The sequence below is a fragment of the Carassius auratus genome, chromosome 11 (genome assembly GCF_003368295.1).
Source record: "Carassius auratus strain Wakin chromosome 11, ASM336829v1, whole genome shotgun sequence".
In the NCBI taxonomy this organism is placed as follows: Eukaryota; Metazoa; Chordata; class Actinopteri; order Cypriniformes; family Cyprinidae; genus Carassius; species Carassius auratus.
Window position 1 is genome coordinate 18,491,676 of NC_039253.1, and position 14,203 is coordinate 18,505,878.

General features: G+C 35.5%; 2 protein-coding genes across 2 annotated transcripts; one reads left to right on the forward strand and one right to left on the reverse strand.

Annotated features, from left to right (window-relative positions):
* The first annotated feature begins 758 nt into the window (after positions 1-758).
* Positions 759-4,187, forward strand: LOC113111308 (thymidine kinase, cytosolic-like). The gene is made up of 7 exons (XM_026275932.1): positions 759-915; positions 1,041-1,072; positions 1,925-2,038; positions 2,624-2,717; positions 2,801-2,890; positions 3,077-3,196; positions 3,321-4,187. The coding sequence occupies exons 1-7, from the start codon at positions 850-852 to the stop codon at positions 3,498-3,500; spliced, it is 696 nt and encodes a 231-aa protein (XP_026131717.1). The 5' UTR covers positions 759-849; the 3' UTR covers positions 3,501-4,187.
* Positions 4,188-4,474: 287 nt separating this feature from the next.
* On the reverse strand, positions 4,475-11,729 carry LOC113111307 (synaptogyrin-2-like). Its single transcript, XM_026275931.1, has 4 exons — positions 11,504-11,729; positions 9,330-9,567; positions 7,136-7,272; positions 4,475-5,522 (listed from the first exon to the last, which is right to left on the reverse strand). Exons 1-4 carry the CDS (start codon positions 11,606-11,608, stop codon positions 5,295-5,297), a joined length of 708 nt encoding a protein of 235 aa, XP_026131716.1. The 5' UTR covers positions 11,609-11,729; the 3' UTR covers positions 4,475-5,294.
* Between the last annotated feature and the right edge of the window lie 2,474 nt (positions 11,730-14,203).

Consider the following 14,203-nt stretch of genomic DNA (forward strand, 5'->3'; position numbering starts at 1 on the left):
GTCATGCTCAAACAACTTTCAAAGTTATATTTGGGACGAAAACATGGTTAGTACTGTATGGCGAATAAAGTGAAAGAAGTGCATTTTACAGTTTTGCATGACTTTTTGTCTAAACTTTGTGATTCAGCTGATATATGTTCCTTCTGTAAAAAGAAAGTGAATATATTTGTCATTTATATTTCTAATGTAATGTTTCATCACTTTTCTGGACAGATTTAAGCTCCTATTGTTTCTTTAAATTGATGTGAATTGTAATTTACACATTAAGGATGTTGTTAGCTTTTTTGAAAACCATAACAAATATTTAGAATCAACTGTTAACTTTCTTATCCTTGAGGCAAAGTTCTGTTTTCACAAACAAAGGTTTCTTAAGAAAAGACCTACTTTTATAGATTTCTTATGTGAAGTAGAAGATTTAATTACATCAATAAGTGTAATTAATAACAAAAAATGTATTTATTTTTCATATTTCATGTACCGTGATTAATATTTTGATTTAAAAAAAATAAAAAAAAAATAAAAAAAAGATTTGTGTCAATTTTATGCTAAAGTGGCCGAAACCCCGGAGGACATTGTCACCTTTTTATATGTAATCTTTACATTTTATGTACTTTTATATTTGATATCTTGACATTAATAAAAAAAGAGAGAGAGAGAGAGAGAGAGAGAGAGAGAGAGAGAGAGAGAGAGAGACTTATTTTATATATCTGTGCGCAAACGCGGCTGTGAGCGGCCTCAATTCTGATTGGTCAAGAGGAACGTGACGACACAGCTGTTATAAAACGACACTCTGGCGGTGGCGCCATGTTCAAATCTTATACAGTCAGAAACACCTCATAAACAATAGACATGGATTGCTTGAATATAGCAAGGATTTTACCTAATTCCCCACAGAAGACACGAGGACAGATTCAGGTAAATATAATCAGTGGTGAAGGTTTATGTCGTACAGATAATGTCTTATTTTAAAAAAGCAAGTGTGGTATTTTTAAGTTTGTGGATTGTTCGTAAATGTCAATTTCTCTTTGTCATCCTCTCAGATAATTTTCGGACCGATGTTTTCAGGAAAAAGGTAAGGATGTAGCGAAACCGACAATATGCTATGCTATGTTATGAAATATGAAGATATAAACTGTCAAAACAGCGTTTTGGTTAAGCGAATGGCGCCAAATACAGTAGTTTGGCGCGAGAAAGGTTATGTTGTCACGGATTAAGCGCGAAAAACCTGTTTATTGACTCCTAACTAGAAAACACCAGTGAGTTTTATGTAAATATTATAAAAGTTTTCTAAAGTTAATAGTTAGTTAGTAAGTCGACTGACAACAGCGGACTGGGTTCATGATGAAAGAGCTCACAGGACACGTTCTGACAAGGTTTTCTTAAAGTTATGAATAAACATTCTTTTACTAATGTTAAATAAACGTTCGTTGAAGGTTATCTGCTCTTTTTAACGTTCTCATTATTTGTTCATGTAACGTTTCTCTAAAACATGTTAGTAAGACGTTCACCTAACTTTCTATAAACGTATACGTTACTAGTTAAAAAAAGAAAACAAAACTAGTCAAATGTAATGTTTACTTAATGTTTCATAACCAATAGTTTTTTTCTTTTTGATTTGTTCTGAGAGCATTCAGAAATAATGTTTTCATAACTCAACTGTAACATGAGCCAAACGTTATTAGAACACTTTTGATAACTGTGTGAACTTCAGAAATGTAACACATATCAATGACATACTGCTGAAAAATACTGTAAATCAATCAAAATGAGCAAAAGTCGTGCACTCCTGTCAGTCTGAGATCAGGGCTCTCCAGACTCCAGAGAACAGCACTAATGTCACAATGATGCAGATCATTAGTTTATAATAAAATCAGCTGGATTCTGATGTAATGATTTCATTATGTGTGTGTGTGTGTGTGTTCAGCACTGAACTGATGCGGCGCGTGCGGAGGTTTCAGGTGGCTCAGTATTCCTGTCTGCTCATCAAATACGCCAAAGACACACGCTACTCTCAGACGGGGATGGCCACGCATGACATGTAAGAGTGTGTGTGTGTGTGTGTGTGTGTGAGAGAGAGAGAGTGATTGTGTAAGAGTGTGTGTGTGTGTGTGTGTGTGAGAGAGAGAGTGAGTGAGTGTTTGTCTGTGTGTGTGTGTGTATCATATCAGGACACAACTCTGTATAATGTCATGGGTATGACACAGGTATTACAAGGAGAGGGTGACTTATGAGGACATAACCCATGTCCCCATTTTTCAAAACACTTATAAATCATACAGAATGAGTTTTTTTGAGAAAGTAAAAATGCAGAAAGTTTCCTGTGAGGGTTAGGGTTAGGTGTAGGGTTGGTGAAGGGACATAGAATATACAGTTTCTACAGAATAAAAACCATTACACCTATGGGATGAACACACTTTACACAGAAACAAACGTGTGTGTGTGTGTGTGAGAGAGAGAGAGAGTGATTGTGTGTGAGAGAGAGAGAGAGTGTGCTGTGTGAGAGTGACTCTGTGTGTGTGTGTGTGTGTGTGTGTGTGAGAGTTACTGTGTGTATGTAAGAGTGACTGTAGGTGTGTGTGTGTGTGTGTGTGTGATCTGAGGGGTCTCTGTGGTTGGTCTGCAGGAGTATGATGGAGGCTGTTCCCGCCTGCTGTCTGAGGGACGTCTGGAGTCTGGCGCTGCAGGCGTGTGTGATCGGCATCGACGAGGGACAGTTTGTATGTTTCCCTCTCTCTTCGGTCAGTGTCCAGCTCACCTGAGGCTTTATAATGTCCTGATCATTGATTGAGATCTTCTGCAGTTTCCAGACACCGTTGAGTTCTGTGAGGAAATGGCCAACAGGGGAAAAACCATCGTAGTAGCAGCTCTGGACGGAACCTTCCAGAGAAAGGTGCGATGTTCCCAGATCTGGGTTTGGTTTATCCTCACGCCATTTTTATTTTAATAAATTCATAAAATGTATGTTTATAAACAATTATTTATTTGCATATCTATATAAATGGGTTTAACTTTTGTATATTTACGTGAATATTAAATACTGAGCAGTGTTGATGACCTTTGACCCTTGTGTCTGCAGCCGTTCGGTAATATCCTGAATCTGGTTCCTCTGGCGGAGAGCGTGGTCAAACTGAACGCCGTCTGCATGCAGTGCTACAAAGAAGCCGCTTACACCAAAAGACTCGGAGCTGAACAAGAGGTGAGGTGAAATCCCTGCAGATGACTGAAGCGTTCTGACGTCTGGACAAACACACGCTGCGGTCACGTCCTCTTCCTGTCAGCACAAGTGAAATCTCACAGCATCTTGTGTCTGGTTTCCTCAGGTGGAGGTGATCGGAGGAGCTGATAAATATCACGCGGTGTGTCGAGCGTGTTATGGAGGGCTCATGGCGTGTAAAGAGAACCACGATCCACACAGAGAGGAGACGCCGAGACATGTGATGTCAGGAAAACAGTCCAATCAGAGCGCTCCGCCAAAACTCTTCACTTCCCTACATTTATGAAAACAACACTTCAGCTGAAAGTGTTTCCTGCCTTAGTATTTTTGTCTTGTTTACTAATATAAATATCTAAAAGTTCTCTAATCAGGATGGATTTACTTGACAAGAAAGATATTTTGTGGTGTTTTCTGAAAAAAAAAAAATCTACATTTTGTTAGTTTTTGCTTAAAACAAGGAAAAATATCTTTCTGTGGGGTGAAAAAAAAACTTTTTAATTTCAAAGGCTACAGAATATAATTTTTCTTACCTCATTGACCCCGTTTTAAGCAAAAACTAGTCATTTTGCTTCAAGCAAATGCATCTTAATTCCAGAATTTATAGACATTAATACTAGAAAACAAGACAAATACTAAAAAACTCTATTATAGTATCTGTTACAGTAGCACTGTTACTACACAGATTTAACTCTAGAGACTTTAGCACGTGATTTGTATGTTTGTTTTATATCTTTTTTTTCCCATTTATTTTGCTGTTGATTTCTCTGTATATAATAACATTAACTCTTAGTTTAAAGTGGGTCGAGCTAAATATGGAGTGTGTGTTCAGTTTCAAAAATGAGTCAATCATTTGTATGCGTTTTAATTTAAACTGTTTTAAACTAATTTATAATTGTGTAACCGAACAACCAGTTGACATTATGAAAAACTGCCATTTAAAATGAGAGGAAATAAAGGGATTTTGGTTTTTCAGTGTTGCTTTTCATGTGAATGTTACAACAGAAATATTTCATATTCATGCATTTAACAGAAAAGACTAGATGAGAAACACAGAAGTCTTGTTTTCTGTGAAATTGATCAAAATTGAGTTATGATTTAAACCAATAAATGCTAATGGTCTCAGAAAAATCTACCTTAAAGGAAAAAACTAATTTTCTTTCCACACTGACAGATCATTTGTTCTTGTTTCAAGCATAAATCATAAAAAATAACATTTGCATTTCAAATAAATGCTTCTGGATTTATTTGAAAAAGACATTCTTTTGTAATCCATGCAAACTTTAATGCCATGACTATGAATTTAAAATTTTTATAAGCACAAAAACCCTGTACATATCCAAGGTGTTGCATTTGTTTATTTTTATTTAGAATACAAACCATTGTTTTTGTTTTTAGCTGCAATTAAAAAAATGATCTGGTTATTCAGAGAAAACTGAGACAACAAAATTGTAATCTGAAGATGCACAAAAAGCAAATGCCAAACTCATTAAAGCAAACTGCAAATCAAACATTGGAAATAAATCAGTTTCTTATTTTTTTTTATACTCGTGTATGAACCTGTAATGGATTAATAAACTTCATCAAATCAGTGTTGTATGGCAGGAAATTAGAAAATCTAATCAAACAGCACCAGAGATCAGCATCACAGTGTGTTTATGTGGATCAGTGAACGTTTTCACATCGAGAGACACGAACAAAACCAGATTGAGCCACACAAGAAAACAGTTCAGATCACATCAGCCTCATGTAAAACCTACGACTTATGTTTAAACATAATCTGGTAACTCCCACATTTCTACAGTGAATCCCACCAGCTCTTCATTCACCAACACCATTAGTAAACAAGGGCTATTTTAGTTTCAGCCTCATTCTACTCAAACAGAAACGTTAACAGAACACACAAACGCTGCTGTGATTCCAGTGTGAGCCACAGAGCTGCTCCACAATAACTTGTCGTTTTATTTCCAGCTCTTCAGTGCAAATCTGAACTCATCTACAGCCACATAAGACAACAATATTTACACATGCCAAACAGTCTCCTGCAGGAGGTCACGTGACCTGGTGTCGTGCAGGTCAGAGGTCAGTAGTCGGGCGGCTGGTAGCTGCTCTGGCCGGATGGGTCAGGGTTCGGTGAGATGGGCGGCTGCTGGAAGATTTCTTGACCATTGCTCTGGAAGGACGGGAATGTGGTGGGCGTGTATGTTTCGGGATACACTGATGTAGGGTCCGCTGGCGGATCGGCGTAGTTCTGGGTCACGTCTTTAACACCCTGACGAAACCTTATCAGGGCGAAGTACGTCAGCGCTCCCTGAGAAGACGAGAGATTCGACTGTCAATCAAAGACTTGAACTTAACAGTAGTCACTTTTGCAAGACACTACAAGTGAATGGGATGAAAATGTGAGCTAATCAATCAATTTCACTACATTTATGCATTTATCCAAAGTGACTTACAGTGCATTCAGGATATACCATTTATTACCAGTATGTGTGTTCCCTGGGAATTGAACCCACAACCTTTTGCATTGCTAACCACTGAGCCACAGCCACAGTCAAACCGAAAACTATTCAGACACCAGATTGTTTTTACTAGTAGTGGGTGCAGGACACTATAGTTCATTTATGAACGAGAGGAGAGCAAAATAAAGAAAACTGCGACATATTATAACCATATATAATTCATCACAGAGTGGAGTACCAGTAAACCTTGGGACCAAAATCTACTTTATCTGACATTATCAAGATGAATTTGTTCTGACACAGTTTGAGGCATATTTTATTACCATTTTCTAAATTACAGCAAATAATATTGTGATAATGTGAGAAAGTGTCCAAAAATATGAATATTGGATATTGAACTCTGGTTTGATATTGTTGACAGGTCACAGTCAAAGGGTTTTACTGATGGGATTTTGGATATCTCTTTTTATCGCTCCATAAATCAGAAAATACTGTCAACAGACAGAAATCAAATAACAGTCAGAAAACATAAACTGTATATTTATTTTCATCATGTTTTTGGAATAAAATGTTATATAAATCAGTATGAATGAAATATGAACAAACCCCTCAGTAAAATACTTCAGAATATAAATAGCAATAAAACTAAGTTTTGGTGTTTGTAACTGCTGCTGAAATGGAGAAACGAACTAATTTTAAGAAAAAAATTTTAAGCGACTTTAAAGTATTGTATTATTAATTGATAATTACACCAAAAATAAAGTGTCATCAAATAAACATTTAAATCTGTATTTTAGATATTTTTTTCTCACTTATATAAAAGGAAAAAGCAAAATAACACTCCATAATTTAAAAAATACTGTCAACAGCCAAAAAAAAGTAAACAAAAATTGGGGGAAATAAAATGTTGTATAAAATCAGGTGAATGATATACAAACAAACCCCTCAGTAAAATACTTCAGAATATAAATAGCAATAAAACTGTAAGTTTTGGTGTTTGTAACTGCTGCTGAAGAAGAGAAACAAACTAGTTTTAAGAAAACAATTTTAAGCGACTTTAAAGAATTGCATTGTAATTGATATTTACAGACATAAAAATGAAAGTGTCATAAAATAAACATTTTTAAATCTGTGATTTAGATGTTTTTTCCCACTAATATAAAAGGAAACAAGTTTTATGAGGAAAATAACACTTTATAATTTAAAACAATACTGTCAACAGCCACAAAAGAAAAACATTTTTGGAAATAAAATGTTTTATAAAATCAGGTGAATGATATACAAACAAACCCCTAGGTGAAATCTCTCAGAATATAAATAGCAATAAAACTGTAAGTTTTGGTGTTTGTAACTGCTGCTGAAGTGGAGAAACAAACTAGTTTTAATAAAACGATTTTAGGCTATTTTAGACTTCAGGCAGATTGAAGTAGTTTTACTTCAGACATATCACACACACACTCACCCACGACCCGATGGAGAAGAATGAGAAGGTGATGATGGCATGGACGGCGTCTTTATGGATGGCCCTGGTGTCGTGGGTCTTTGACCACTGATCCGCCAAGAGACAGAAACACACAAACCACAGGAACGTCCAGACAGCTGTTTAGCACACAGCACAGACACAAGTTATGACCATTTCATTGATTAGCCAATCTGAGACTCTTAAGACAACACACTGGCCATGAAAGAAACCATTCACACACAAACACAGAAGAAAATTCATACAGGTTTGGAATGGCATAAAGGCGAGTACATGATGACAGAATGAACGACTGAAAAAAGGTTGTAAAAATCAGTGCGAGTGAAATATTCACAAACCCAACGGTAGAAACCTTCAGAATATAGTGAGGAATAAAACTGCTAAGTTTGGTGTATGTAAGTGCTGCTGAAGTGGAGAAAAAACTCTTTAAAGATACGTACTGTAATTTAAATCAACAGACGCAAATAGATAAAATATCATAAAATAAGCACTTAAAATGTTTTCTTTCCATTAATATGAAAGAAAAATGTCATGGAAGCAATATATCCCTTAATAAATCAAAAAATACTGTCAACAGCCAGAAAAAAAACTAAATTTCCATTATATTTTTAGGAATTAAATGCTGTATAAAATCAGGTAATTGATTTATGAAGAAACCCCTCAGTAAAAGCCTTCAGAATATAGAGAGGAATACAACTGCTAAGTCTGGTGTATGTAAGGGTTGAAATACTTAAATCTTAAAAAAAGACTTGATATGAATTGTAATTAAAAATCTACAGGCGCATATATAAAAAAACACTTGTGTTCTCTGGATGATTTCTTTCCATTAGTCAGACTCTGAATGATCATTATTGGGAGAACTATTACTACAATAGTATTTAAATATATTAATATCAGCACAAAGATTTGGCCAAATAGGTCAGTAATCAGATTAAACTAAGCCAGCTAACTAAAGATACAGAAAATACAGGACTTTGGTTTTAAACCCTGCAATAAGGGGGCTCCAAACGGCTTAAAATAAGCTAAAACAACTTAAAATCAAGATAAACCATATTTCTGTTATTTTAATTATTTTATCTCTGAATAAACAGAATCGGATATGAGGAAGCCTTGTATTAAAAGTCTGATTTGTAGACTTGGAAAATTCACGAGATTAATCAAAATTTGAAATACCACAGGTATTATTATAATAAATGTACATTTACCTAGTTTTCTCAATCTCTCAATCTCTGAAAAAATATATTTTCAGGTAGAGATTGTAATATTGTGGTAAAATATCTTTATTAAATAAATCACGAACAACTAGAAAAAAGTGATTAAATTTATTTGTGAAAAAAGAGCAGGAACCCTGAAGAACATTCAACTTTTATTAATAATTCAGCAATTATTTTATTTGATATTAATTTTAATTATTTTGGTTTAATTTAAATCTTAGGAGACTCTGGTTTATATTTGGGGACTATGAATATGATTGTGAATAATGGCCTTTGAACCAAAAATAAAATGCAACCAAAAGACAAAAGATTGTATCATTAATATTATATACTCATATTATTATATAATGTATTATATACAGTTTTTGTTATGAATTAGATTTTATTTTTTGATTTTGTTGTCATTTTAAGACATTTTGTTGTATGTTTTTTGTCATTTTAGTTTAATAATGTCTATACACCATTTATGAATTTTTGTTTTTCAGTTTCAGTTTATTTATTTATGTTTTTTTAATTAAATGAAAAGCAGAAATGTTAAAGCTGAAATCAAATATGGTTTATATATATATATATATAATTTTATTTCAGTTAATGCTTATTTTACTTCCAAGTAACAACTTTTTTTTTTCTTATGGACTGAGTTACTGTAATAACCCTGATATCCATCTACTGACAAACAGATGCCATTTATATTTAAATATATTTTTAATAAAATGGAAAAACATGTAGGATTGATCTGTTTGTCGTCTCACACAGGAAGAGGTCACATGTGCATGTGTTAATGTACAGAGAACAACCACAAGACGTTTCACTTTTAGACAATGATGCCACAACTATCAGGTCAAGTGGAACAAAAGACCTTCACAAAGGCACCAGAGTTTCCACAAACAGCACAGACAGCTCTGAGTAAACGTATATAAACTTTGATCACCCACGCAGAAATGACTCAAAGAACGTCTCACCTGAGAAGCACAGATCAGCCATCACTATGTACTTCCTCTCCTGAGCATTGCTCATCGAAGGCAGGAGCGCATCAGCCAATAGGAAGGCGAAGCAGGCCAGGAAGGCGATGACGCCGATGCCCGCGCCGTAATGACAGGCTCCTTCATTGTCGTTGAAGACACACTTCACCTGGACTCCAACATTGCTGTTCATGTAACCTTCAGCAGTAATGGTGGCAAACACCACGATGGAGAACACCTGACACGAAGAGAAGTGAAAGCTGCATCAAACCATAAAAGCAGAAACAAAAAAAAACAGAAGCAAAGCTCTCTCTAAATATTACAGTAGTAAGAACTTCAGCTCAGAATTCCCCAATTCAAGCACATTTGCATAATTTCTTTAAACGGAATTTCACCAAGATTCCGCCAAAATAAAACCTCAAGGATTTGAATGACGTGCAGAATTTTATAAACATCTTTTGAAACTTCAAAACATCCCAATAATCCACAGCACTCCAGTCCATCAGTGAACATCTGGAGAAGACAAAACCTGAAACACATCCAGCATTAAGATGATTTTAACTCAAACACATAGAGTCTATAATCCATAATAACACTTCCTCCAGTGAAAAAGTGCATCTGCTGTTTTCTTTAGATCTGTTTAATCGCTGCTTGATCTGTGCAGATTTCTCTCCTGATTCAGACCAGAACACTGTTTCACTGGAGGAAGTGTTATTCTGGATTATAGACTCTATGTGTTTGAGTTAAAATCATCTTAATGCTGGATGTGTTTCAGGTTTTGTCTTCTCCAGATGTTCACTGATGGACTGTGGATTATTGTGATGTTTTTATCAGACTCTCATTCTGACGGCACCCATTCACTGCAGAGCATCCATTGATGAGACACTGATGCAGTGCTACATTTCTACAAACCTGATGAAGAAACAAACTCCTCCTGATCTGGAATGACCGGAGGATGAACACATTTACAGCTAACTGAACTCACATGAAGCATTCTGACAAGTGTAATAATTTATACGTTTTTAAAAAACACCTGAAAGAGGAACAGGACTAAATGTGAAATGGATGAGCGTGCAGTGAGAGGAAGATGGAAGCACTGAGAGCAGGAAGAGGTCACGGCCACACGCCTCCGCCGATGTGTTTTCATGCAAATGTGGCACACATATCAGAAGCAGTGTAGAAGAAACGGATAAGCCATACACCATTCAGTCACATGCCTCTCTTATTACCAGTCATCTGCCGTGTTTACATGTCAGCACTGGGACATTCTGTACAAGTGCAATAAATCACACGATGCACATGATCACAGACACAACTAAACCAACTACTGAGTGACCAGAGAGAGACACAGCCAAAACAAATGACCCCAAACAAATCTAGACATGGCTGACGGGGTCATCTGATGCCGTCCTCTAAACCAGGACTAGATATGAATCAGCTCTCAGTGACTCGTCTGTGGAAACCCCCTTCATATCATGTGCCTGAACAGCAAAATTAACCAAAAATTACACTAGAGAGTTTACAGCAATCCAGTTCCTATTGCTGAGAATTTACATTCGAACATGGAAAAGTCCCTTACACGGGCTTTGAGAGATTTGAGGATGTTTTCTACAGAAGATCAGTTAATTGAATCATTCGATCAGTAGGATGACTCTGAAACATCAGCATGCAGATCAACTCTCTTTTATACATTTACACTATCAAATCAAGTCATATTTATTTCACAACACAAACGAGTGACTATTCATCTCAGTTCAGTTCATCATCAGCTATGCAATGACTTCAGAAGCAGCTCTCATGAGGCTAATAATATCTTGTTTGCTTTTTAAACTTAACCCAGCTGCCAATGTTCCGACTATAGTATGAAAACGTTATTTCTGTCTCGTTACGTTAAGGCAACGTTCCATTTAATCATTACGAGAATGTTACTTTTAAATGTTTCCGGAACGTTCTGAAATAAGTAACATTCAACTTAAACGTTTCAGGAAAAAATCCGCGCCTGATACATAAGTAACATTTGTGAACTTTTGAGAACGATATTAAATACAAGGTAACGTTAAATTAACGTTTTATTAACGTTAGTGGAAAAACGTTTGCTTTTAAATTTGACAGAAACTCGTCAAAGTTAATCCTGTTGTGGATTAATAATCATCATAATCATGAATGTCACTCACCCAGCTGAGGAACCGTATGATGGTTTGAGGCTGTTTGATGAATTTGATGAGATCGAATCCCGCTCCGGCGAGAGAAGCTCCGTACGCAGTACTGTTCGACTCCATCGGTGAAACACACTCACACACTCTCTCACACACACACGCGACAGCTGACAACACACACACACACACACACACACACCCTACGCAGCTGCTTCCTCAACAGACCGATGTCAGATTCGCGAGTGAATTGTTCAATTAAACCGGATCTTTTTCATGATTCACACCATCCAAGCGAGCCGACCGTTAGAACGAACTGTTCAAAAGAACCGATTCGCTCAACTTTTCAAACTTCGCGACGTTGAGTGAAAATTCAATAAGTTCAAAGTCCTCAAAGTTACTATAAATTATTATAGATTGAATTGCGGCAGTTTAATTTTTAACAATAATATAATAAGGATATTAACACTTGTAGGCTATCAACAGTGTTACGATGGTGGGTTAATATTTTAATATGTTTTTTTAACTGCTCTTTCTTTTCTTCCAAAACTTTCAAAAAATCCAAGAATTGTGCACAAAATGCAAAATGTCTTGCAAATTGAAGCAATGCATTTCAAAATATCACAAACACATCTCAAAAGCAAACATTTGCAAACACCTTTGCCATAATATTAATTCCTGTTAGAATCGTGTGTTACACAGAGAACTGTGTTGTGTTTTACAAGAAGTGTGCACTCTTAGAAGAAAAGGTTCTATATAGAACCTTAAAAGGTTCTATCAGGTGCTACGTATTTGCAACCACTAAAAGGTTCTATATAGAACCCTTTTTAAGGGTTCAATCAGAAGAACCCTTTAGGGGTTCATTCATGATTATTTCCTTTGTCCTTTCCGGATTAAATATTTCATATTGACAAATTGACAAACATCAAGATCCTAAAATGTAAAAATGTAATTCACAAAAAAAGTCACCCATGAATACTGGAAAAAGCTCACCCAAAGTGCATAGAACTAGTCATTTATTTATATTAACAAAAACAATTACATTACTGAAAGAATGCTACTGTAATTTCTAATATTCAAGGCTTTAAATGTACAAATCAACCTTAAAACACCAACTATTTAAAAAAATCACAAATAATCAAAAGAGAGTCCATTATAAAATTACATTAATCTATCACTAATAAATAACGCAAATATAAAGATTCCTCTAAATTCCCATTAAATAAATGCATCAGTGGTTTTTTGCCTCCACGTCTTTCATTTAAATTGTGCAAATGTTTTTGTGAGAAGCTGAGCAGCCCTCTCTCAATTTAACATCTTTGTATTTCTCCTGATATTACAAAACAACTGTCAATAAGAGTAAAACATTCTTCATCAGAACATTATTCTATAAGACATTTTTATTTAATTTTGTTATCACATTCACACAGCTACATGCAATCAGGTGATCGTGGCTGTCAATTCTTTAAAATGATGGCATCTCAAATATCTGCTCTTCACAATGAACCTCGTACAGTTTGGAACTCAAGTTCAGATCATTTTCTAAAAATTAAATGCAAAATGTCTTTAATCTCCGATCTCCGTGTGCAAGTGTTTTGTTTGCATGTATGTCATTGCAGCAGCACATTAAACTTTAAATGTAATTAAACTGACGGGAACTACCTCAAAGTATTTTAATGCTCACCTTTTAGCCAATCAGAATCAAATATTCAGACAAACCATGGTATAAATAGATTTATTAGAGTAACCATTCAACAAACCAAGCAAGTTGTGTTAAGGAAAAAAAGAACACTTTTTGTGTTTGTGTCAGTTTGTTGAAGTAAACAGTAGTGTTCCTGTACCTCAATTTGTACAGCATTGCGCTATCAAGTGGAAGGTTGGGGTTCGATTCCCCGGGAACACATGATATATAATATAATTGATAGCCTGAATAGTGCATTTGGATAAAAGCGTCTGTTAAATGCATTAATTTAATTTAAACTGTTCAGAACTTGAAGAGCAGTCTCTAGATTAAGATGAAGGTCCTTCCCAAACCGCATCTTCACTTCATGCAGCAGCTACAAAAAAAGAAAGGAAGAAAATAGAAAGAAAAATTCATTAAAACAATTTTGACTGTTTATTCATACAAATTTTTTTTTTTTAAATGCAGTGGACATACTCAACTCAAAGGAAACAGCACTAAAAACAAATACTCACAAGTTGTGGAACCTGAAGAAATGGGAACATGTCCATGACCTCTCATGTTGATTTTGTCATTAAATCAACTCTTTTAAAAAGAGCGCATCTCATTAGATTTTTGATATGTTGGTGTAGTCAGGTTGTCTTTTACATAGTTCAGCATTTATCACAGTAATGTGCTCCTGAAAATCACAGTAATGTGCTCCTGAAAACTGAATTGATCTTCTCCAATATTTTCCAGATTTAATATAATCACAAAAAAGTAGTTAATAACAAACTTCCTATTGTATAGGAATTCAACCAGTGTTGAGCTGCTACAAGAGCTTTTGAAGCTTTAGTGAGCCCCAGTTTGGGGATCGCGAATCATTTAAATCAGTTCAGGAGTTCAGAGCGGGATCGCGAATCATTTTAATCACTTCGGGAGTTCGTGGAGAGATCGCGAATCATTTGAGTCAGTTTGGGGATCGCGAATCATTTTAATCAGTTCAGGAGTTCAGAGCGGGATCGCGAATCATTTGAATCACTTCGGGAGTTCGTGGAGAG